Source organism: Fistularia commersonii, chromosome 3 (genome assembly GCF_037954325.1).
Source record: "Fistularia commersonii isolate RoL2024-O1a breed Wild chromosome 3, RoL_Fcom_v1.0, whole genome shotgun sequence".
Lineage (NCBI taxonomy): Eukaryota > Metazoa > Chordata > Actinopteri > Syngnathiformes > Fistulariidae > Fistularia > Fistularia commersonii.
This window is the reverse complement of record NC_141286.1, coordinates 16082999-16105236: the sequence shown is the minus strand read 5'-3', so window position 1 is coordinate 16105236 and position 22238 is coordinate 16082999. Positions and strand designations below refer to the sequence as shown.

General features: G+C 38.2%; 1 protein-coding gene across 2 annotated transcripts; it reads left to right on the top strand.

The window, feature by feature from the left end:
- Positions 1-26: 26 nt before the first annotated feature.
- Positions 27-20932, top strand: sh3gl3a (SH3-domain GRB2-like 3a). Of its 2 annotated transcripts, XM_086143812.1 has the most exons (11): positions 27-203; positions 12952-13020; positions 13418-13490; positions 13662-13805; positions 17190-17323; positions 17685-17843; positions 17924-18027; positions 18527-18651; positions 18728-18760; positions 19585-19650; positions 20409-20932. In XM_086143812.1, exons 1-11 carry the CDS (start codon positions 159-161, stop codon positions 20609-20611), a joined length of 1155 nt encoding a protein of 384 aa, XP_085999938.1. In that variant the 5' UTR covers positions 27-158; the 3' UTR covers positions 20612-20932. The 2 variants fall into 2 exon arrangements, with proteins under 2 accessions (XP_085999938.1, XP_085999939.1); XM_086143813.1 differs by lacking the exon at positions 19585-19650 and having other exon boundaries at positions 20409-20733.
- The last annotated feature ends 1306 nt before the right edge of the window (positions 20933-22238 follow it).

Here is a 22238-nt window from a genome sequence, read left to right as displayed (position 1 = left end):
GGCTGAGATCGTGCAGCAACCTCGAACATCGGTGACTGATGGGTGCAGTGTTGTGCACTGGACTTGCCCCATCTCTGTCCTAGATTTGCCTCTGTTTTTATTCAGTGTTTGTGGATTATTTTTTTCCCAGAGGTGAAGCGTTTCCACGGGTGTCAATCATGTCCGTGGCAGGGCTGAAGAAGCAGTTCCACAAAGCCAGCCAGGTACGCAGACGCCTTTTTATTGCCCCATCGCAACAGCGATTGTTTGGATGCGAAACATATTCGTCGTTAGCAAAAACTGGCCCAGGCGTCGATGGATTTAGAAAACTAAAGCGTCTTTGACCACTTTAAATCTTTGGGTTTATTTCATAGGCTTGTGCTGCCCGTTCAGACCCCGCATTTGTGTTTGAAGCGACCTTTGTAACGGTCGTTTTCGTTTCGTCAGACGAAACCCGTTGAAAGCTTCTCAGCCTTTTGCCGGGGTCCAAAATGAAATGCTAATTCTGGCATTAGCCAAGAAACTATTACAATAAGTCATTAACGTATCAGCACAGTTTATGGCTCTACATGAATGTGAATATATAAATGGTCTACCTTAAAAGAGCGATACAGAGCGTAAAATGGCAAAATGTACATTTTTTTTTATTTTCTTTCTTGACTTATTCCTTTTTTTAACCTGTACCGTTTTTTTTTTTTTGGAATGAGAAGCAACATTTATTAAAGAAACACTGCTTGTTGTTATCCATGCCGCTCCTGAACAGCAGTGTCTTCTGCAGTTACACCTAGAAAACTACAGGAAACAGGTCCACCCGATTATTGTCAGTTGGAGTCTTTTCCAGAATGGGATATTCTTCTAATAATGAAAATGGATGAATCAATTGACAAATAAATATAGGGTGTGAGTCCGCATGATTTCCTCAGGGGGTTGTTGTACGTGCTAAGTGTCTGCTTTCACACACAACTAGGTAGGTTCATAGCACTGAATTAAATAAAAAAATAATATAGAATTATAGATTGATATCCCATGCTGCAAATTATTTAGCTTAACCAGAACCTCCTTCATAGCCATTGTGACGATGCAAAATGTCATGCAATAGCATATTGGTTTCTGGTCTGACTCATCGTATCACACTGCTGAAATATTTCCACATTATCTCGGTCTCCGGCCTGAGCTCTTGATTGTTTTGATGTCTTACGTTTGCTAGCTCCAGCATTACAGGTGCATGGATAATCTCAAAACAACTATATGAATGTCCTGCTGCCATTTAATGAATTAGCTGTAGTTTCTGCTCAGCACAAACATGCAGCAGAGGTATACATCACGCCGAGGTCTAGCCCACACACCCTACTTTGAAGCCCACAGTTTAGCTTGATCTGAATCTGTCATCCAAAACTTGAAATCACTACCTCTTCAAAATGTGCTACAATTTAGGACGACCTAATAGTCAGCCCAATCTGTATCAGGTCTTGGATGATGTGATGTTAAATACAACTTTCCAGTAACAAGACCATTGGCCGGAGAAAGAATGCCCTGTAGTCACATTGACAACATACGAAGATGGCAAGCCACATATTCTTTCTTAAAATAGATGGCAATGGAAACAAAGGAAAAAGAGGCACTTTAGATTTTTAAAATATAAGCATGAGCACAGTGATTATCAAAAGCAAGCGAAGAGGAGGGTAAAACTTTTATTTCTATGAAGCAGATATAAGTAGATATGAAGTAGATAAAAAAAAACACACACACACATTTAATTAAATACATAGTTCATGTTTTGTGGCCAGAGGATACCAATCTCATATGTAATGCAACCAGAAGTGGTAAGTAATTCCATCCCACAGCTGCACTTGCTACTTTGCACTTGCTGTTTCTTGACTAATTCGTAACTTGAAGTCCATACTTTATCAAATTGTAATGTTTGACAATTTATGAGCTCCAAATCCAACAATCTATTGTGTTTCTTCCTCCTATTTGGATTACATGAAGACATTCAATACAGTGGCAAGAGTGTTTTTTGTTGTTCAAGCCCACACAGTGTAAATGCCCACAATCTTATTGGGCACTTGCGTCAACCATGCCTTTGAGTCCCCTAAATCAAGCTTCCGAAAGTGTGTGGGAGAGAGCATCTGTGGCATTAATTGAGGTAAGCAGCAGCTGTGCTTGCATTCATGTTGCATTCACCAACTGCTGCACCACTTTTCTTGCACACAGCAGACTGGAGTACATTCGGAACTAAGCACCTTTATGTACCTGATACAGACTAAATATGTGCTCTTTTTAGAGAGGAGTATTGCTTAGGTAGTGGAGTGGCTTTCTAGTAATTGAAGGAATTTGTGTTGTTATGTCGGGCCTCCTGGGACGCTAGGCACATTCCCATGCATGCTATTGGCTGGGGTCAGATATGTGCCAGATTGCATGTACACAGTTGTATGACAGAAAAATGTCAACAAACATTTTTTTTTCTTCTATTGTTTCTATTATCACAAGAAAGTTGCAAATATTTGACCCACATATTACAACTGAGCAATGCATAAAGTCTAATTGGTGTTTGCTATTAATTTGTATTTGTATTTGCAGTAAATTAAACTGTGCGTGTGTGCATGTGTGTAGTCGTTTGTGTGTGTATATGTATATTACTCAAAGAGTGTTACTTTGGGAAAAAAAATCATGGTGATGTAGATGAGTAAGACTCTTGCTAATGATGGCAATCTTATCTCCACTTGTCACTAAACCAGATGATCTGTGTAGGACTCCTTTCTCCTATTCCTCTTTTCTCCTATCTTTTTATCCAGACTTATTTAGTATCCTGCTTTTATTTTTTTCAAAACAAGGTTATGTATCCATTGTTTGTGTTACATTTTAGTTTATAGCAGCTTCTTTGGAAGTTCTATGTGAGTTCACTGTTAAGCATGTCTTTATGGTGTTCTTTGGGGCTTACTCAATATCTTCAGATCTTTTAAATCTTGTAGTGTGCGCTTGATTGAGATTTAAATGATAATCTGTCATTATCCTTGTAGTATCTGCGATTCATCCCAATTTCAAAATCAGTTGGTATTGTTATCAAGTGTGATTGTGTAATATGAGCGTCATTGTTATTGGTAGTGATTGTCTTAAACTAGTCCCCTGATGAAGAGATTTCTTGCTCCGCTCTGCTGCTTGTTGAGGTGAAAATGATTTTCATCAAACGACTCCCTTGTCTATTTGACAAATGTCAGCATGCCACATCCTGTTTAAGCCTCCTGAACTCTAGATCTAGAGTAGTAACTCTCTCTATATAATCTAATGGATTAACTATACGCATTTATCATCCTGCTGTATACATTAATAACTTATTCTTATTTCTCATTTTAATTCAATATTTAAAAAAAAAATTATATAATATTTTTTCCCCCACAATACCAGCATGATCTTAGTTTTGTTGAGTTTCGACAATTCAGAGTTTAAAGCAACAGCTCATGAAGTCACATGGACTGGTTTCCTGCCATGGAAATCTGAAAGCAACAATCAAACAGCCTACCACCACCCATCCCCCCGGCTGATACGCAAACAAAAGATCAGTTTTTAGAACGGTCATCTTTGTCAAAAATATTGTTTGGTATTTCACCTGCTTCCTGAAGTGGAAATGGGGTCATTAACAACTATATGACGCTTACACAGCTTAACAGGGAAGAGAGAAACAATGAAATCCTGTTTATCTTAGCCACATCTGAATCTTTTCCAGTTTAGTAGGAAAAGCGACATAAAATTTGCTAAAACATGTAGTTAGGTGTTTTTTTGCTAAAACACATCGTTAGATATGTTTTTTACAGTCTCTGATAATGAGTTTATGGAACTTTGTGTCAGTCCATGGTCTATCTAAACACATTTTCTTAGGCGTGGAATTTAAACTATGTTTTTCTTATCAATTATTCTGCCCTTTTTTGGTGCATCATGGCAAAAAGAAAAGGAAAAAAACCTGCGCTTGATAAGCAGAAAAAGCTGGGATTGCCGTGACATTTCTGCTTAATTTGCCTGGGCCGAAATTAAGCAGCTATATTTGAAAATACTCTTGTGATTTGAATCACTACTTAACTCTTCATTGTGTAACATCTTACCTTCAACAGACTAAAAAGAATATGTTCGGGAAACTTAGTCAACGTCTTTACCTAATAAGTTGGAATTAACAGTATTATCAGTATGCCTTTTTTACCAGAAGTAGTTCTAGATTGTATTGGGATCCAACAAATATGTTTTTGTTGGCATTCAAAATATGTTAAACAGTTCTTTTAATCTAGATCTGCATCGTTGACAGAATGGGCAATGATGACACTGTGTCTCCAGTAGAAACGCTGCATGTTTAGTCTGACTTCTTCGTATGTCTTGCAATATGCTCCAAGAGACAGGAAGTAACTTGAAATGTTGGCTTGGTGAAATCTTTTTGCAGTGTCTTTCAAAGTTAACAAATTTACTGTTTACATTAAGACAAAAGACAATGAATATGTTCCCTCTTTGTTATGACTATTTTGTGGACAGTGACCAACAGTGACAAAAAATGACAAAATGAAAAAAAAAAAAAAGGAAACAAAAAAAATGAAAACAAGGTACCTTCCTGGAACACCCTTCATTAACAATCTCTTCCACACTCTTCAAAGAAAGACAGAAAACATGACTAAGGTCATTCTAAAGCCAAAGGTTGCTCATTGACTGTCAGCTAGGCATTTCTTGCTTTGACTATGCCAGTTACAGGATTAAGCATAGTTAGTAAAATGCTGAGCAGGGCATCTACATTACTATTCAGTTCTTCATTGGCTCCAGAGGCTCTTGCATTGCTGCTTCAGTTCAGTATTGTCCTGCTGGCATGTTATTTGTAAAATCCAAATGATGGAATTATAGGTTTCAGGTATGTGAAAATACATGCAAAATGCATAGAAGTATTAATAAATTGGCAGGCCCTCAAAATAAACTCTTGTTTATTTCCGGGGTTACGTTCTAAAAATAATCCGCAATAGGCGAAATCCGCGAAATAGTCAGCTTCAGTAGTCAGCCCTTGCTGGCAGTAAACGGGCGTGATACTGCGTGAACAGCACTCGTCGATGGCCCCAGATCCTCCACCTCTTTGCTGTCATGAATATCATTGCTGTCAGCAAAGGTTTCATTAAGTTTTTTTGCGTTTGTGCGGATAATGTAGGTATCCAGCATAATGCTCTTTTTGGTCCTGCAGTCATTGATCCACAAAGCTAAAGCAGACTCCATCCTTACAATGGTCTTGTTGCGGACAGTCACAATCCTTTTGCATCCTATGTTAGTTTCCTCCTCCTTTATTAAGCGAGCCGAAGATTCATTTATTCCAAAATGGCGACCTACAGCCGCATAGCTTCTACCTTCATTCAGAATGTCCAGAAGTTTAACTTTTTCTGTGATAGTTAACATCTTCCTCTTACTTTTGGGCACATCGCCAGGTGTCTTTGCCGGTATAGAACGTTTAGTTGACATTGTGAGATTTGTCATGGAGAAAATTTGCAAACGTAAATTTGGCAAGCTGTATAGAGATAAGGCGCGGAGATTGTTGACACTGGTCTACCGTCCTTTAGCCAGTTAGGATGCAGAACACAACATACTGTAGTGTAAAAAAAAAAAAAGCTTTAAAACAACTGCACTGAAGAAATCTGCAAAACAGTGAAGCTGCAAAAGGTGAACAGTGCTATAGCGAGGGTTTACTGTATTCAAATCTCATTTGATTCAAAAGTCACCTGCACATGTATGATCCCTGATAAAACCTAAAAGTGCATAGAGGTTTTTGAGGAACATATAATGTCTTCAAGATCACATTTTCTTGAGACAACCCATAAAATTATTATAAGGCAGTGCAAATCTGCATAGATATTGGACTCAATAATTATACATAATTATCGAATAAGATGGTTTCATTGTTTTTGTTCCCCCAGGGGTAAATGTCTTCTTTGTTTCGAGGGTACAGACAAGAGGGTGATTGAAGGAAAGCTGTCTTGTATCATTTAACCACATCTTATGGACAGAATTCCACTTGATACCATCAAAGCTGCATCCTGGGAGACGAAAATCCATCCATCTTTCATGACTTTGTGGCAGAAGGAGAGAGGCTCAGTTGCTTGGCAGTCTGGACGGCAGCCTTTCATCCAATTAACATTTCAACAGGTTCTCACCATATTAAATGGCTCTTCCAAATGACTTCCTTCCACCTCAATAGGGACATAAGATATATATATAGGAGAAACTATTAATCAGTTTCACTCCTCACTGCATGGTGCTGATCAATATTAATTTAAAGGGATTGCTTTCTGTCTTTGTATGCAGAATTCTAAATACTTAATGTTAGAACAATACATTTGTTTTTGAAGTATCCTAAATTTAATACACACCAATATTTAACTGGCCTTCAGTGTTTCAAACCAAGCAAGGCTTGTTTTACATCTTCTGAGAGCTGTTTTCTTTTTTTCAACCAAACATGCTGGACATGATTTCATGACATTCTTTTAATATTTTTGCCCTGGGAGGTGTCATGGATGTTCTTATCAAATGGGTTTATGTTAGATTAAGTTTTGCCGAGGGTCCTGAAACTGGATTTGTAAAGCTGTGAAGGGGGCACAACAGATAATGGTTGCGATGTCAAGCCTTACTGGTGGTCGGATGTGTGGCATTGTCAGTCAAGCTGTGAGGGGAACAACACAGAAAGGAGGTTTATTGTCTCAGCCAGTATTTGGACAAGAGTTGGATTCAGCTGGATCATTAATATATTGATTTGATTGATTTTTTTAAATTATTATTATGGACTATTTCATCAACCTTATAGTGAACATAGAAGTGTTTTTTTTTTTATATATATATATATAGATAATGAAAAATCTGTATTCAGGCTGAGCAGTGTGAGCATTCTCTCTCGTTCCTCCTCAGTTAGAATTCGGTTTTTCGCAAAATAGCACTGGTCGAAAGCCTGCTACTCTACCATTGCTCTTACAGGTTATGTTCAGGTTATTATCAGGTGTGACAACAGTGTCTTCTTCTGTTACAGACTTGTAATTGTGAGTATGGCACAGAAACGCATTGGAACAATTGCGACAAGGGGACCTTTCTGTGTGGAGTTTGCATGTCCTCCCTGCGTCTGTATGCATTTCCTCCAGGTTCTCCGGTTTCCACACGCATTCCAAAAACATGCTGCAGGTTAATTGGAAAAAAAATGGGAAAATTGAATGAGTGAGTGAATGGTTGTCTGTCTATATATGAGTCAATGCCCTGCGATTGACTGGCAACTAGTCCAGGGTGTACCCCGCCTCTCTCAGCTAGGATAGGCTCCAGCCTCCCCCTGCGACCCTGAGTGCAGGATAAGCGTCAGAAGATGGATGGTTCGTAATTGTGATTCCATGATTTGAGGCGGGAGCTTGTCAGCCATCAATAAGGGAAATGCACATGTTCCTTCTCATTACAGGGTTAGGGTTAGGAAAACAGACTGAGTCCCAGAGTTAAAGAAAAAAGATCACTAATGTGTTTTTTGGGTTTTTCAACAAACCTTAGTTAACATCCTGCAATGTTCTCTTGTTCGTAATAATAGGAAATAATGATTCGTGTAGCTGTGAAACACAGCAGTGGTGTGTGTTTAGAGGTTTGTTCACAAAAGCGCATCAGCCTGTCGGAATTAATGTGGCCATCAAATTTTATAACTCCTTCCCTTTCTGCAAGAAGGAAACCTGACAGCAAAAAAAATATCATGTTTTAAGTGAATGGATGTAATATTGTAGCCATCTAGCAAAAGAATTTCCTTCTGGATTAATAAAGTTCTATTCTGTTCTATTCTACTCTTAAGTTTCATAGTAACATATTCTCCCTGCATGCCACTTCCTCCCTACTAACATCTTCCTTTCACTCAACAACAATGGAATTCATTGCAGCCTTGGTATGAAGGTCTGATGTGTGTTCCACACAGTGTTGATTACTATGTCTTTACCCACTTTAACAAGGACCAACCCAACAAAACAATATCAGATGTGTTTCTTGGTGGTTGTCGTCCTTCAGCAGGTTCAAGCTATGTTTATTGTATCACTGACCCGGCCCTGCTGTTTCCTGGTTTGTTTCAAACCCCAAAACAATCCTGAAACAATGAGTACAAATAAAAGAAAGGAATAGTGATAGATCCCTGATACAGTGTCACCCACAAATAAACACTGAATTCAGTGCACTTCCAAAATGCAAATAGATATGAAGAATCAAAAGACAGACTGTTGTACCAGCTAAGTTAGTAAAAATAGGTCTTAAATTTAAGAGAAATTGTGATTTTGAGTGACTATTTGTAACTGCTGATTTTTTTTTCTCCTATTTACTATAACAATATTTGTACAATACTTGTATTTTGTGCTGTTGTGTGCACAAACACAGAAACACACTGGTTCTGTGAGCACACAATGAGGTGGAACAACAGATTTGCTGTGCATGTGAGATTCACCTCCTTAAAAGATCGGTATTGTCACAGAAAAACAATATTTGTGAGTCACAAAACCCTAATTGAAAGAGTATCACACTTTTGTTTTTAATCTAGCTCTGACCTTCTAGACTCCTCATATTCGGGGCCCTGCAGCAAACAGTCCAACTAACCTGGAATGTCTCATAAACTTGTTTCAGACAATTTCCCCTCATATCCTCCTCACTGCCAGACTTAATATTGCAACATTTCACTGACTAGTGCATCAAGGACAGCAATGCAAAATCATAATTTAAGGATTTAATTTAATTCAGAAATATTGGTGTCTCTCCATGGCATGGTGGTGCAGTGGTTAGTGCTTTGGCCTCAAAGCACAAAGGACCCTGGTTTGATCTGACAAGGGGATCTTTTTGTGTGGAGTTTGCATGTTCTCCCCATGTCTGCGTGGGTTTCCTCAGGGTTCTCTGGTTTCCTCCCACAGTTCAAAAACATGCAGTAAGTTAATCGGAAGAAAATTGGGAAAAATTGCTCCTATAGAAGTGAATGATTGTCTGTACTGTATATCTGGCCCTGTGATTAACTGGAGGGTGTACCCCGTCCCTCACTCAGTAAGGCGCCAGCATCCGTCCGAATCCTGAGTGCAGGGTAAGTAGCAGACGATAGATGGAGTCATTATTAGCAAACATGTTGGCTGGTTAAGAATACAAATAATTGAAGGAATAGTTGCTGGCTCAGAAAAGTCAATTTGTCTTTTTATAGTTAAGAACGTATGCCCTGATATTTTCACTCTCTGCTCAACCTTGAGTTTGTTACATTTGGAATTGTGTGTGTATCTGTGCTAACGCAATAAGAGTGTGTGTTTGAGGAGGAAGGGGGGGGTTCTGTAATGAGCTGTGATCAGTACAAGAACACCTGCTCACAGAATGATGCAACACATGTTCATAGCTGATGTTTTCTTTGATGTGTTAATAGAGAAAGTCAACATCCTGTGGTGATCATAGCAAGACACATGGTGGGACCCTTAGATCTAAGCCCTCTGGTGATTGCAGGGTTTTACTTTCACACTCACTGGTTCACTTTCAGCTCACTGTTCAGGATAATTGCAACCCTTATGTCACTTAGCTGGCATCAGCAGTGTCCCAGGTGCCACCTGCTGTTGCTGCTGCTGCTGTTGCTGCAGCAAGTGCTTGTCCCTCTGGTCCCTTCTCACTCTCTGAGATCCAGTTGAATAATCTAGTTAGATATTCTACCGCTGCCTCTCCTAGACACTTCCACAGGTATATCATCAGGACCAACTGCCTTTCCACTCTTCATCCTCTTCAATGCCTTCCTAACTCACTTTTACTAATCTCTGCTAGTTTGTGGTCTACAATAGTCACCTCATCTACCCTTGCCTCTGTTTCATTTTCCACATTCATCAGCTCTTCAAAGTATTCTTGCCATCTTCCCATTACTCTTCTAGCATCTATCAATGCTTTCCCTTTCTATCCTTAATCACCCGGACCTATTGTACATCTTTCCATCTTTATTTCTCTGTTTAACAAACCTGTATATATCATTGTCTCCCTCCTTACTGTCCAACCGAGCATACAGGTCATCACACGCCCTTTGTTTTGCCTTTGCTACCTCTATCTTAACCTTACGTTGTATCTCCCTGTACTCCTGTCTGTTCTCTCAGTCGTCTCTCGGTGTCCCACTTCTTCTTTGCTAACTGCTTTCTCTGTATATACTCCTGCACTTCCTCATTCCAGATGACACATCAAGTACTCTCCTACCTGTCTCACCGATAACACCAGCTGTTGTGTTATAAATACTACATTTTACTCATACTGCATCTGAAGTACTCTTTCTAGGCATGAAGCCATACTGCTGCTCACAAATGCAGACTTCACTCTCAGTCTAGTTTTCACTACTCTTTCCCATAACTTCATTGTATGGCTCATCAACTTTATCCCTCTATAGGTGCAGCAATTCTGCACATCCCCCTTATTCTTAAATGCAGATCCTCCTCTGCTGCTCTAATAAGACTCTGATGGCCAGATTGGCTTTTCACTTCAGTTACCATCTGCTAATTTTACTGTCTGACCTACTTGATGCTGCAAGTTCCATTTGTAGGGAAACACACAAATGTGCATTCTTATACACTGGAATACACCAGTGTTATTTTGGCTATGTTTTGGTACCAGGTTTTGTTGAGCCACAGTTAGTAAAATTAGTTTCTCTTGAGATTTTCTAGTCAGAGAGGAGTTTCAGTAATTAGTCGTATAATCAGACACCCCTGCAAGGAAAAGACTAGCTTAGACTCTTAAGGGTGAGCTAATACACTGTCTAGACTCTAGACAGTCTTCCAAGAACTTACATACAAACTTACATGGTGGACTTTTTCCTGTAGCATGAATTGAAGATGCATTCTGAATGTATTGTGTTCTCTCTATTTTATTTGTAACACATTCCAGTGTAATGAAAATACCCAGGATTAACACTATTGGAAGTGTGTGGAGACACTGTTGTATAACTTTTATTCTTTTAATCTTTAATTTATTGTTGGATTTTGCATACTTATGTTCACGCTCTTGACAATGCAAGCAGGAGGTACATTGCCTTCCTGGTGAGAGGTACAAGAATTTAAAATTTGTCTAATTTTTCAGATAGAATTCTATCCAAATTAGCTGTGTAGACTTATAAAGGAAAAGGTCAAAGTACACATGCTGCAATTACCGATGTTCTGATCCTTGAGCTCACTATCTGATGATTTCTATGTCAACAAGAAATGGTAGGAAAAGTCTCTCATACATAAGACACAGAAACTTACAGAAAGTCAGATTGGAAAGTGATTCTACTGTTTTACAAAATGGAGTAACAAGCACAAAGCCTTTAAGAAAGTCAAACAGAAGCATACAAGTGACTAAATGTGTTAGTAAGGGACAAACAATTCTGCTACTCAAAATTGATTTCATTTTCTTAAACTTTCTGAAATACCAATTTTGATTATATCTAGTTAGTACTAAATTCCATTCATGTCAACACATTGGAAACATTTGAAATGTAATAATTAGATCGGTGAAACGTCTTCTGACCTCACAATTGTGCTTGGGTTAATACACATATTTACGTCTCACCATTGCTGAATCATAATGTTGCCTCCCAACTGACCTCATTAGTCCTCCTTTTGTTAAAACAAAATAGTAATCCTATTAAATCCTCTGGGGAATTGTGTCAAGACATTTTTCTCCATTTGACACAGTTTTTTTGCAACTACACAAGCTCATGAGTTATAGTGCTTTTAGATATGGCTTTGTCACAGATTGTCATAATTTCACCTGAATCTCCAATTTCACTGTATTCCATCGTATATAAAAACTGGGAAGATATGGGGGGAAAATTCTAAGATTTAGTTTTCAAAGGAGTCACAGAAGTCTTTTAGATAAGACTAACCCGTAGTTTAAGTGATTAAATGATCTAAAACCTTAGCAGTTATGTCAATAAAAAATATATTGTGTCAATATTAATCCAAAGTGTTCTCTGGAACTGTAAGACATACCCTGTAACCATGACTAACTTGCCTTGTAAGAGCAGATGACTTTGATGCAGGATTTTGACTTACAGTTAAACATAGAAAGTTGCACTGAACCAAATCATATCTGTACTTTCCCCACTACATTTGACCCTGCATTTGAGGTCCTTAGTTATTTTATTTTATTTTTTAATTCTCTTCAGATGTAATGTCATGTGTGGTGGAGAAGGAGTAGCAGAGTGGCAGACCTTCTTGTAGTCATATGCCTGCTGCTGGCATTGTTAGTTTCACCTTGATTGTCTGCCAAAAAAAAGATTTTGTTTGATCCTTCAGCATATCGGACAATTAATGTCACTAGTGGTTGAATCATAATGTATTATGCAGGAAGCATGATGCGTCCACAGTGTGTTGGCACATTTTCCTTCTGTTTTTTTCCAGTTTTCCCGATTATTCATTTGAGGCTTTGGTGTTGGAAATTGTTTTGAGTTCATATTATAGGACAAAAGCCTATTATTTTTCCAAAGTTTTTGCTTAGTTTGTTTGATGCTATGTAGGTAGTGTTCAACTGAACTGAACCAGTAGCCGAAAAATTCTGTGCAAAGTGTAAGTCAGACTTCCTTAGACTTTGGTGAAACAGCTTATTTTGCCTTATGGTTGAAGAATAATAAAATGTACAGCAATGTCAGGTCAATTGGAAATAATACACAGTATGATTGGGTAGTGAGAAGTACATCAATAGATTTGAAACTGTTTTTTTTTTAATGCTCTAAGTTAACCTACAAGTATTTGTTCAGGAGTTATGATCAATATTTTTAGGCACAGAAATTGGAACCTTCCCAAAATGTAATGGCTTTATCATTTGATATAAAATCCTTTATCCTGTAGAAACAAAACCCACAGATCTTTTGATCACAACTTGAAGACCCTCACTAAACTAATCAGACCATTACGGCTAGAGTGTTAATGCAAAGTTTGCCGCTCTCCCTGCTCTCAGGATACTAACATTCCCTAACTCCTGTCTGTGTAGCTGCTCAGTGAGAAGATCAGTGGAGCAGAGGGAACCAAGTTGGATGAAGACTTCATGGAGATGGAAAGAGTGAGTTCCTTGATCTTATGTTTATGTAATGTTAGACTAGTTGTTGAAATTGATTCCATGTCCTATGAAATATGTTTTAGTTTGTTTTGTTTGGAAGCTGATCATGGATAAGTTCATGGATGTTTTTGTTAAAAAAAAAAAAATTAATTAAAAAAAAAAAAAAAAAAAAAAAATATATATATATATATATATATGTATATATGTGTATATATATGTGTGTGTGTGTGTGTGTGTGTATGTATATATATATATATATATATATATATATATATATATATATATATAAAACACGTCGCTCATTGAATTCAAGTATTAGCTAAATGTGTGGGGTAAATATCTGAAAGAAATGCCTCTCTCTTTTTCTTTTTTTTGAAATTATTCTTTTTTATTTTCCCAGAAAATTGAGGTGACCAATAAGTCAGTGTTTGACCTTTTGTCCAAAACCACAGAATACCTGCAGCCTAATCCAGGTAAAATAATCTCTCTTTGTGATTATTATTTTTTTTAATTTTTTTATCATAATTTTTTTTAATTATCTATATCACCAATGTCTTAAAAATTAATCTTTAACAATGTTATTATTTTACACTGTATTCACGCTGTGAATACTACATTTACACTGTTCACTGTTCTTCCTGTAGCCTCGAGAGCCAAACTGAACATGCTTAACACAATGTCCAAGATCCGAGGGCAAGTGAAGACCACAGGTTACCCCCAGACAGAAGGCTTGCTTGGAGACTGCATGCTGCGCTATGGCCATGAACTAGGAGAGGACTCAGTCTTTGGTACGAGCACTCACTGAATCTGACAAACACTACTTAATGATTAACCTTGTTGGGCCTGTCTGGTATATTCAATGACTGTTATCAGTGTGTTGCGACATTGTTTTCCACCATGTATTAGAAGAGCAACGCAAACTCGTTGACAGCATTTCATCATGTGCCTCATAGAATCAGAAGAATTAGAATAGCCTTTATTGTCATTGCACAACACAATGAAATTGGAATAAGATTGGTATGCTACTCCTCTTGGCATTAAAAAACAAGTAATATAATAAATAATGAGGGAGTAGAGATCAAATAAAATGTGCTTTGTGAAAAAAGAAAAAAAAGCTCTTATAGGCAAGCTGAGGTAGCCAGATTGCACTTGAAGTATATTGCATTTGGAGAAGGTATGTAGATATAAATAAAAAAATAGATAAATAATACACTGAGTTATTGCACTTTAATAATGTTGGGAAAAGGAGTCCAGAGGTGTGTGTGGTGTGGTGAGTTATGTGGGGATTTTTTTGTGACGGATGATTATAGTGAAAGCTTTGGGAAAGAAACTGTCTCTGAGTCTGTAATAGTCCATTAATAAATGAATTATACTTTATTGATCATCAAGAGGAAATTTCTATGTGTTACAGCAGCAGGTGAGCTACTGCCACAGGCTGCCATCTTCCAGCGCCATCTTAAAAGAAAAGAGAATAAAGGAGAAGAAAAAGGAAAAAAGCTACTCCCAAACTAGGCTCCTGTAGAGTGGCACAGTGTGGGATTTGGAAAAACACCTCAGCACATAAGCAACATATTAAGACATTACAAAAAAAAACATTAGAACAGCAGCACGTAAAGGGGAATAGGATGTTGGGGAGGGAAGCTGTCGCAGCATAGACACATGGGGTGGGGGCGCGTGCACAGCCATGCATGGAGTATAGCCTCGACCACCGCATACTGCACTGCAATGTAGAGCAGGTGTGTGTGTGTGTGTGTGTGTGTGTGTGTGTGTGTGTGTGTGTGTGTGCGTGCGTGCGTGCGTGCGTGCGTGCGTGCGTGCGTGCGTGCGTGCGTGCGTGCGTGCGTGCGTGCGTGCGTGCGTGTGCAGGTGCGTGTGCAAGGCTGTGGACTTTCTTTCGACTCAGGAACTCTACTCTCTACTTAATGTCTGTTGACGACGACCTCGGAGAGTTCTGATACACAAAGTTCGCAGATGGAAATGGATGGTGTCGGGGGTTGCGGGGGGAGCATCTTGTCTTCATAACATCCAGGAAAGTGGAGAGATACCAGCCGTCCAAGGCTGGCGCCAGGGAGACAATGAAGACAAATGTTTTGGGTTCAGGTCAACACTGTAATTTTCCATCTGCCTTAAGTCTTTCTGGTTCTCCCAGTGGCGTTGATCCAATTGTCCGAATTAGGTGGCCAATTTCCGTTGAGCTGAGCCATCAACTTCTCCAAGTTGGCATCCATACTTGAAAAACGTTCATTCTGTCTACGACAGTGTTCGCCTATCATTTGAGTCTGAGTGTTGGCAGCCCTGCGCATTCCCTCAACCATGACGGCCAGCTTCTCAATAGCGAAAAGTACTGCCAGAGCCTTCAGAATTTTGAGATCAATCAGGAAACGGCTAGCTCAAAACAGCATCATAAGCAGCATTATAATTCCAATTATATTGCTGTCTTAAGTGTCCTAAACGGAAATGATCGACAGGCAAACGATTCTCTACTTCTCCCGTCCGCCTTAACGTCAGATTAAACACATCACCAATGTTCACAACTTTGGCTAAAAGTTGACTTGTACAGTAATCCCTGTCGACTGCCTTTAGAGTACAATGCGACCTTACAATTAATAAACCAACATTATTGGTCCTTGTGTTAGTGTTATGTTATATAAATGAGTCTAAAAAATATTTTCGAGATCATTATTTAACACCTGTATGATTAGTTTGTTTTATCTATATCCCCAGTTGGACACAAATAGTGTTTGGATACAAATATACTGTATGAGTGAATGGTTGTTTTGATATTGGTGTTAATACATCTCACACAAACCCATTTAACTTAGATAATGTCAACAAACTAAAGTTGGTATCTGATTGGTCTTCGCTTCCACTGTTTGATTTTATCATGAATTTAATTGAACTTTTCAACTTTGATGCAAAAATTTGAACATATGCACTTTATATGTTACATCAATTTAATGTCTTTAAGGGGTTAAAATTATGTGTCATGTAGATTGTTGTCATCAGCTACTGAACATGGTTATGTAATAAAAGTAGCATGATAATAGCAATTTCAAATTTTGCTGAAAAAACGGTTGACATACAAATCTTTGAACTGTTTTACTCTCTAATTTTGGTATTGTCTCTAGAAATTTAAATTCATTATTGTTCTCCCAGCTGGTAGTGAATTTATAGTCCTCAGTATAAACCAACATGTTTTATCTTTTACCGCCTTAAATGTGGGACTAAAAGAACAATATTTGTTTTTAATGGTAATAAAAATTATTTAATTAATTTAATTACATTACATTACATTGCATTTGGCAGACGCTTTTATCCAAAGCGACTTACAATAGAGGACATAGGGACTGCAAATACACTTGCAAATACACGATGCACAGGAAATATACAGAACAGTAAGCTTGGGTTGGTGAGGTTTTTTTTTTTTTTGGACAGACACAAACGTACACACACACTGCATAGCCTAACTTGCTGCCAACCTGATCTGGGGCATCAGCGCAGTAAAAAGTCCTGAAAGAGAACAGTTTTTACCTGTTTCTTGAAGGTTGAGAGAGATGATGCTTGTCTTGTTGCTTCTGGGAGTTTGTTCACCACTGAGGTAGTAGAACTGAGAACAGTTTTGCCTGAGATTGCTTAGAGCGAGCAAAAGGTACTGCTAATAGGTTTGGTACTGTTAATAGGTTAATGGTATTATAACATGTTTTTAATATTATTTTGCTAGTAAACCTGGTCGAAAATAAATTTAAAAAATCCTGATTGCGAGAAATATTGTTCACTTTGTGTCACGTGTAGAATCGTTTCGATTGCTTTGTTTAAATGAGATCAATTGAATACTTGCTTAGACCTCTCTTTAGGAAGGCCCCAGTGGTAATACTAAAAGGAGATAGTTTTTTGGAATACTGCGATATTGCGTGCGAGCGTGTGATGCCTTTGAAGAGTATGTATCCCACAAATACTGCCTTTGTTTTGCTTCTCTGTCTCAACCCTCTGATTCCACCCTTTTAAAAATGACTGATTTGAAATATGACAAATATAAACTGGGTTTAAGTGATGACAGTGAAAGTGAAATATTTATACCCCTCCTTTTTGGATGGGAGTTCTCAGTTTTGTAAAAATGTGGAAAGACAACTGTCAGATGTACATCTAATGTTGTATGGTTGCGCCTTCTCCAGGTTGTGCTCTGGTGGATATTGGGGAAGCCATGAGGCAGATGGCAGATGTAAAAGATTCCCTGGACATAGGTGTGAAGCAAAACTTCATTGACCCTCTGCAGAATCTCCAGGACAAGGATCTGAAGGAGATCACAGTATGTTATAGCAACCATCATTATTTTCAAATTAGGATTGGTTTGGATTACACACTTAGAGGGTTCTTTCGTAAGAGACCTATACTTCATGGGCTCATTGACAATGTCCTTGTATTATGTTTTATGTTTGATTTCTGAATGACTGTCATCTAAACCAAACACATGTTATGACAGAAATGTTTCTTACATTATGCCCTCACATTTATCAGTCAATATTTTATTTTAAGTTATTGAGTTACAGTCATACAATAAAGTTTCTGAAAAAATGAAAATATAGTATACCTACCAGGTGCTGCAGAGTGTGTGTGTCATCAAAAATAAAACTAAACAAAGAAAACTATTTATCTGTTTGTCACTCTAGCACCACCTGAAGAAGCTTGAAGGTCGTCGGTTAGACTTTGACTACAAGAAGAAGCGTCAGGGCAGAATCCCAGACGAGGAGATCCGCCAGGCAGTAGAGAAGTTTGAAGAGAGCAAAGACCTTGCTGAGCGAAGCATGTTCAATTTCCTGGAAAATGATGTACGAGACAGGAAATATCAACTCGAAAAAAACACAACGAAACTCATTAAACACAAAAAACTATTCAACTATTCCACCAGGTGGAGCAGGTGACTCAGCTGTCAGCACTGATCGAGGCAGCCTTGGAGTACCATCGGCAGTCCTGTGATATCCTGGAGGAGCTCAGTGGGAAGTTGCAGGAGAGGTGAGGAAGGGGACACCACTGACTTGTTGGTTCTCTGTAGGAGTGTCAACTTGTCCCAGTTCCCACCTTAGTCTAGTTTTAATACTGAGACCTCCCAAGCTAGTGGGACAGCCAGCAGCATATTGTTCATTAATCAACATATATAAAGAACTGGAACAGATTGATTAAGCTAAAAGAAAAAAAGAAAACATCATCCAAAAATACTCAAATCTATCTATATAATCTAAATTACTTTTTACTGAGGTACATATGCATTATCAACAAAATGTACAAGTAAAAGTAGTTGAGTATTTTCACTTGATAGTTGAAGATTTATGTTTTTATTTTATCTTCTGTGGATTTGATTGAAGTCAGTTTCCCCTTATAATTATTTGTTTGCTGTTGGTCATATTTTTATTTTTAAGCATCCTGTGTTTGAATGAAGAAAACAGCGTTTGCCTAAGATCAAAGACCTAAGATTTGGATTTGTTTTTGCTCATCTTTGGCTTTACTCTTTTAGGATATCAGCGGCTAGCAGCCGGCCCAAGAGGGAGTTCAAACCAAAGTCCATCAGGAGCAGCATGGAGGCCCTTGACAACATTCAGCACAATGGCCTTTCCTACAGCTCCTCCCTCAAATCCACAGGTACCACTGCTCACAACTTTTCCATTAATTTTATCACTTTGCTGCTCCATCTATTGTTTTGTCTCGCTCTTTACAGATATCCAGATCAGTCATACAATGAGTGGAAAAAGTAAGTTTGTTTGTGTGTGCGTGTGCTTGTGTGTTTGTGTGTATAACTACTTTCCACAAATGTCTTTGCAAAGCATGTTAACCAAACTTCCATGAACTGTTAGTATACAACTTCAACTTTGTGATCTTCTTTTTTATCTCTTTTATCTAAAAAAGAAATTTTAAAGGTACTACGTAACATATAGTTAGAAGAAAATGTGAATAAGTACTCACGTCTGAAATGGTAAATGGTGCCACACAAGAATTCCTCATTTATGCAAGAATTAGACCTTCTCAACCAATACACAGATAAACACGGCTTTATTTCCTTTTAAAAAAAGACCAAATATGTTGTAATTGTTAACCTACGTTTTTACTCGTGAATGTGAATTTTTACATTCAAATTGCTTGCATCGCGCAGTTAAAGTATTTAATTGTTTTGATGGATTGAGTCACCTAAAATTCACTTAATATCTACCAAACCTTTATTCTTCAAACTGACACTTTGTGAGGTTTTAAATGATCCGATTGGATAAAGCAGATTTAGAGAAAGCTAGGCAGATAAGATTGACCTTTGATTGAGTTTAATATTAACTTCTTAATGAGAGAGACTTCAGATTCGGTACTTGACCTGCAATTTCTCAATTTCTGGTTAAAGAGTCATACCAAGATTGAAAAATCTCTTACGATCGTCTTTAATTTCTTTCCACCTTGCCAGTACCAATATATGTGAAATGAACTGTATATGTCCCGCTCATGTTATTGACATGTGAATCGCAAATGCATTTGTCTGATGTCTTGTTTCGTGCTCATTGCCATCCTCATTTGTCTTCACGTCTCACCCAGCCGAACACATTACCTCTGTTCCATTGTCATGGCCTGAAAGCCCCACTACCAATGGCAATTATCACCGTGAGTAGAACAATATGACTCTGCATGTACATCTGGGGGCATTCTATCTGACACAAAATTTACTCTTAGTATTTGGAAGAAATTTCTTTGACAGTTGAGTAGAAACACATGCTTTTGTGTATACGTACCTATACAAGTGTTCACCTTTTTAAAGTATATGTGCATGTGCGCACACACATATGTATGTCTATGAATAGCAATAGTTAGCCCTGGCAGGGGGGTTATTTTTAAATTAATACACCAATAGAAAACCCCGCCTACATTTCCTAGAGGAAGTGTGTGTGGCTGCCAGTGGTCCATGAGGGTTACTGATGTTTTACTATGAAGTGATACTTCACAAAGCAGTAGCTTTAATTCTCCAGTAACAGGCTGGACTGTATGGTCAGATTTGCTTAAAACAGCTTCACTGTGAATTTCTAAACAAACACAATGTCCTCAAGGTAAAAAAAAAACATTTTCTTCAATGGTTTGGTCTGTAACCTGATCACAACCAAATAGACCTCAGTTTTCTTTTAATGAAGACTTAAACATAGACACTAAGACTACTGACAGCAACTGTCAGTAGTTATACATGGTAAATCATCTCATAAGAGGAAACTGGTAGTAAGAAGACAGGAATATTTTCTGTCAAAACAGCCAAACTTTTGCTGAAAATGTTCTGATTAAAAGAACCCTGCCCTTTTACACTACTCGAACATAAAGTTAGTAAGTAAGGAAAGACTAATCACTGCGAACAATGTTCTGTATTTTGCAAACAGAGTCAGAAGTGTTGGATCAGCCATGCTGTCGTGCCCTGTATGACTTTGAGCCTGAGAATGATGGCGAATTGGGCTTCAAGGAAGGTGACATCATCATCCTCACTAACCAGATTGATGAGAACTGGTATGAGGGCATGATCAACGGCGAGTCCGGCTTCTTCCCCATCAACTATGTGGATGTCATTGTCCCACTGCCTCAGTGAGACCTGCTTTCTGGGGTACCCAGCAGATTTTCACCACCTCATCACACTTAGCCTCTGTCCTCAATTTGATTCGGGCCTGAAAAAGTACAAGATTGCCTCAGTACCACCTTGGAAAAGCATTCTGTCTTCAGAATTTCATTCCAAGCCAGAGATGTAGTAGTTTTGTCAGAACTTGACCTAAGATCTGTTTTGCTGATTGCATTGCTTCTGTTTCCTTGTTAATATTTATGGACTTGAAGCCAACTGAAACCCAAGCCATTACTGGGATGATCTGCCTTTTTTTTAGAAGAGGCTGCTCCATCTTTATGTACAAGCTGAAGCTACTCATGACTGCTGATTAAGCCATTTGAGGACTACGTCAAGGGGTTATTCATCACGTGGATGTGGTTTTATACGCACATCCCAAAATGGACGGGATTTGTGTTTTCATGACTACATACTTGTGGGGGGGTTTCCACCCTTATGAATTCTACCCCACATTTGTTGGCTTCTGTATTGATGGTTTAACCTTGATATGTCCAGGTTTTTAAAGATTCTCTTCAGAGTTGGAGATGGATGAAGTTTTACTTCAATGCTGTTGCAAAGGGCCGTCCATTCCATGCCGATCTCTAAGCACAAATGTACCGCTGTTCCTCAAGTTGGATCTCTTTTGGAAAGTGATTTTAACGGGGCAATGTCTGACAGTCTGCCCACTCGGACTGCCCCTTGAGCTCTGGTCTTTTACAAAGCAGGGGTCACCGACAGGACGCTTCAGATGGACTGTACAGATATAGTAGAACACCTATCTGAATTGCAAGCCAATGTTTGGATAAACAAAGCACACATTGACATTTCATTCACTTCATGGTTCGAAAAACAGATTCAAACTTAAAATAACTAAAGTTATTGTGGTATTTGCCAGCTTGTGCACTTAAATGAAGCTGAAAGTCTCCCATATGAACCCACAGTCCTCAGTCCAAGTAATTCTATGTTATAAAAGCATCATGTATCGTAACAGGCTTCCTTTACAAAGGTAACGTTTCCTCATGAGGCCATGAAGTGAAGTTTTGCCAAAGGATAATTTCTTTTCATTACCATATGTGTCCTATTTTTGTAGTTTTGTCATCAAAGTCCAGTGACCCCACAGCAGAAGTCTTGAGAGTAAACCGTTGAACCAATCAGACAATCATACATGAATTTGAAAATACAAGATTTGTATTTTCACCATTCCATTATTTAACCTTTAACCTTTTTTAACTTTTAAGTTTCACTGACAAAAAAAAAACACAAGACCTTGGTGATCTCCAACCACACAGAGTTCTGACTTTTGAAATGTCTGTTTTTTGACATGTATACAGTAGGATGCACAGTTTCTTAGTAGAAGAGTAGACAATAAGTTTTTCACTCACACTCGTTTTAGAAAAAAAGATTTGACTGAGGGATACAATTTGTCTGCCTAAATAGAAAAAGCTATTTTATAATGTAAGCATCACTCACCTTGTTTTCCGATGTACAAAGCTGGTCAGGGCATGTCTGTGAGGAATATTAGAAGTTATTAGCTCCAAAGAAGACTGCACCAATGTCACTTTTGTATTGTTTAAGAGGAAAAGGCAAGGAGTAAAATTTTTGAGGAAATAGCTCAAGACAA

What these genes read in the sequence shown, in the direction of transcription:
- sh3gl3a (XM_086143812.1), top strand. Translation starts at nt 159, where the DNA reads ATGTCCGTGGCAGGGCTGAAGAAGCAGTTCCACAAAGCCAGCCAG. An exon ending in AGTGGGAAGTTGCAGGAGAG is followed by an intron (nt 18,028 to 18,526) that starts GTGAGGAAGGGG and finishes TTACTCTTTTAG; the next exon opens with GATATCAGCGGCTAGCAGCC. An exon ending in CTCCTCCCTCAAATCCACAG is followed by an intron (nt 18,652 to 18,727) that starts GTACCACTGCTC and finishes CGCTCTTTACAG; the next exon opens with ATATCCAGATCAGTCATACA.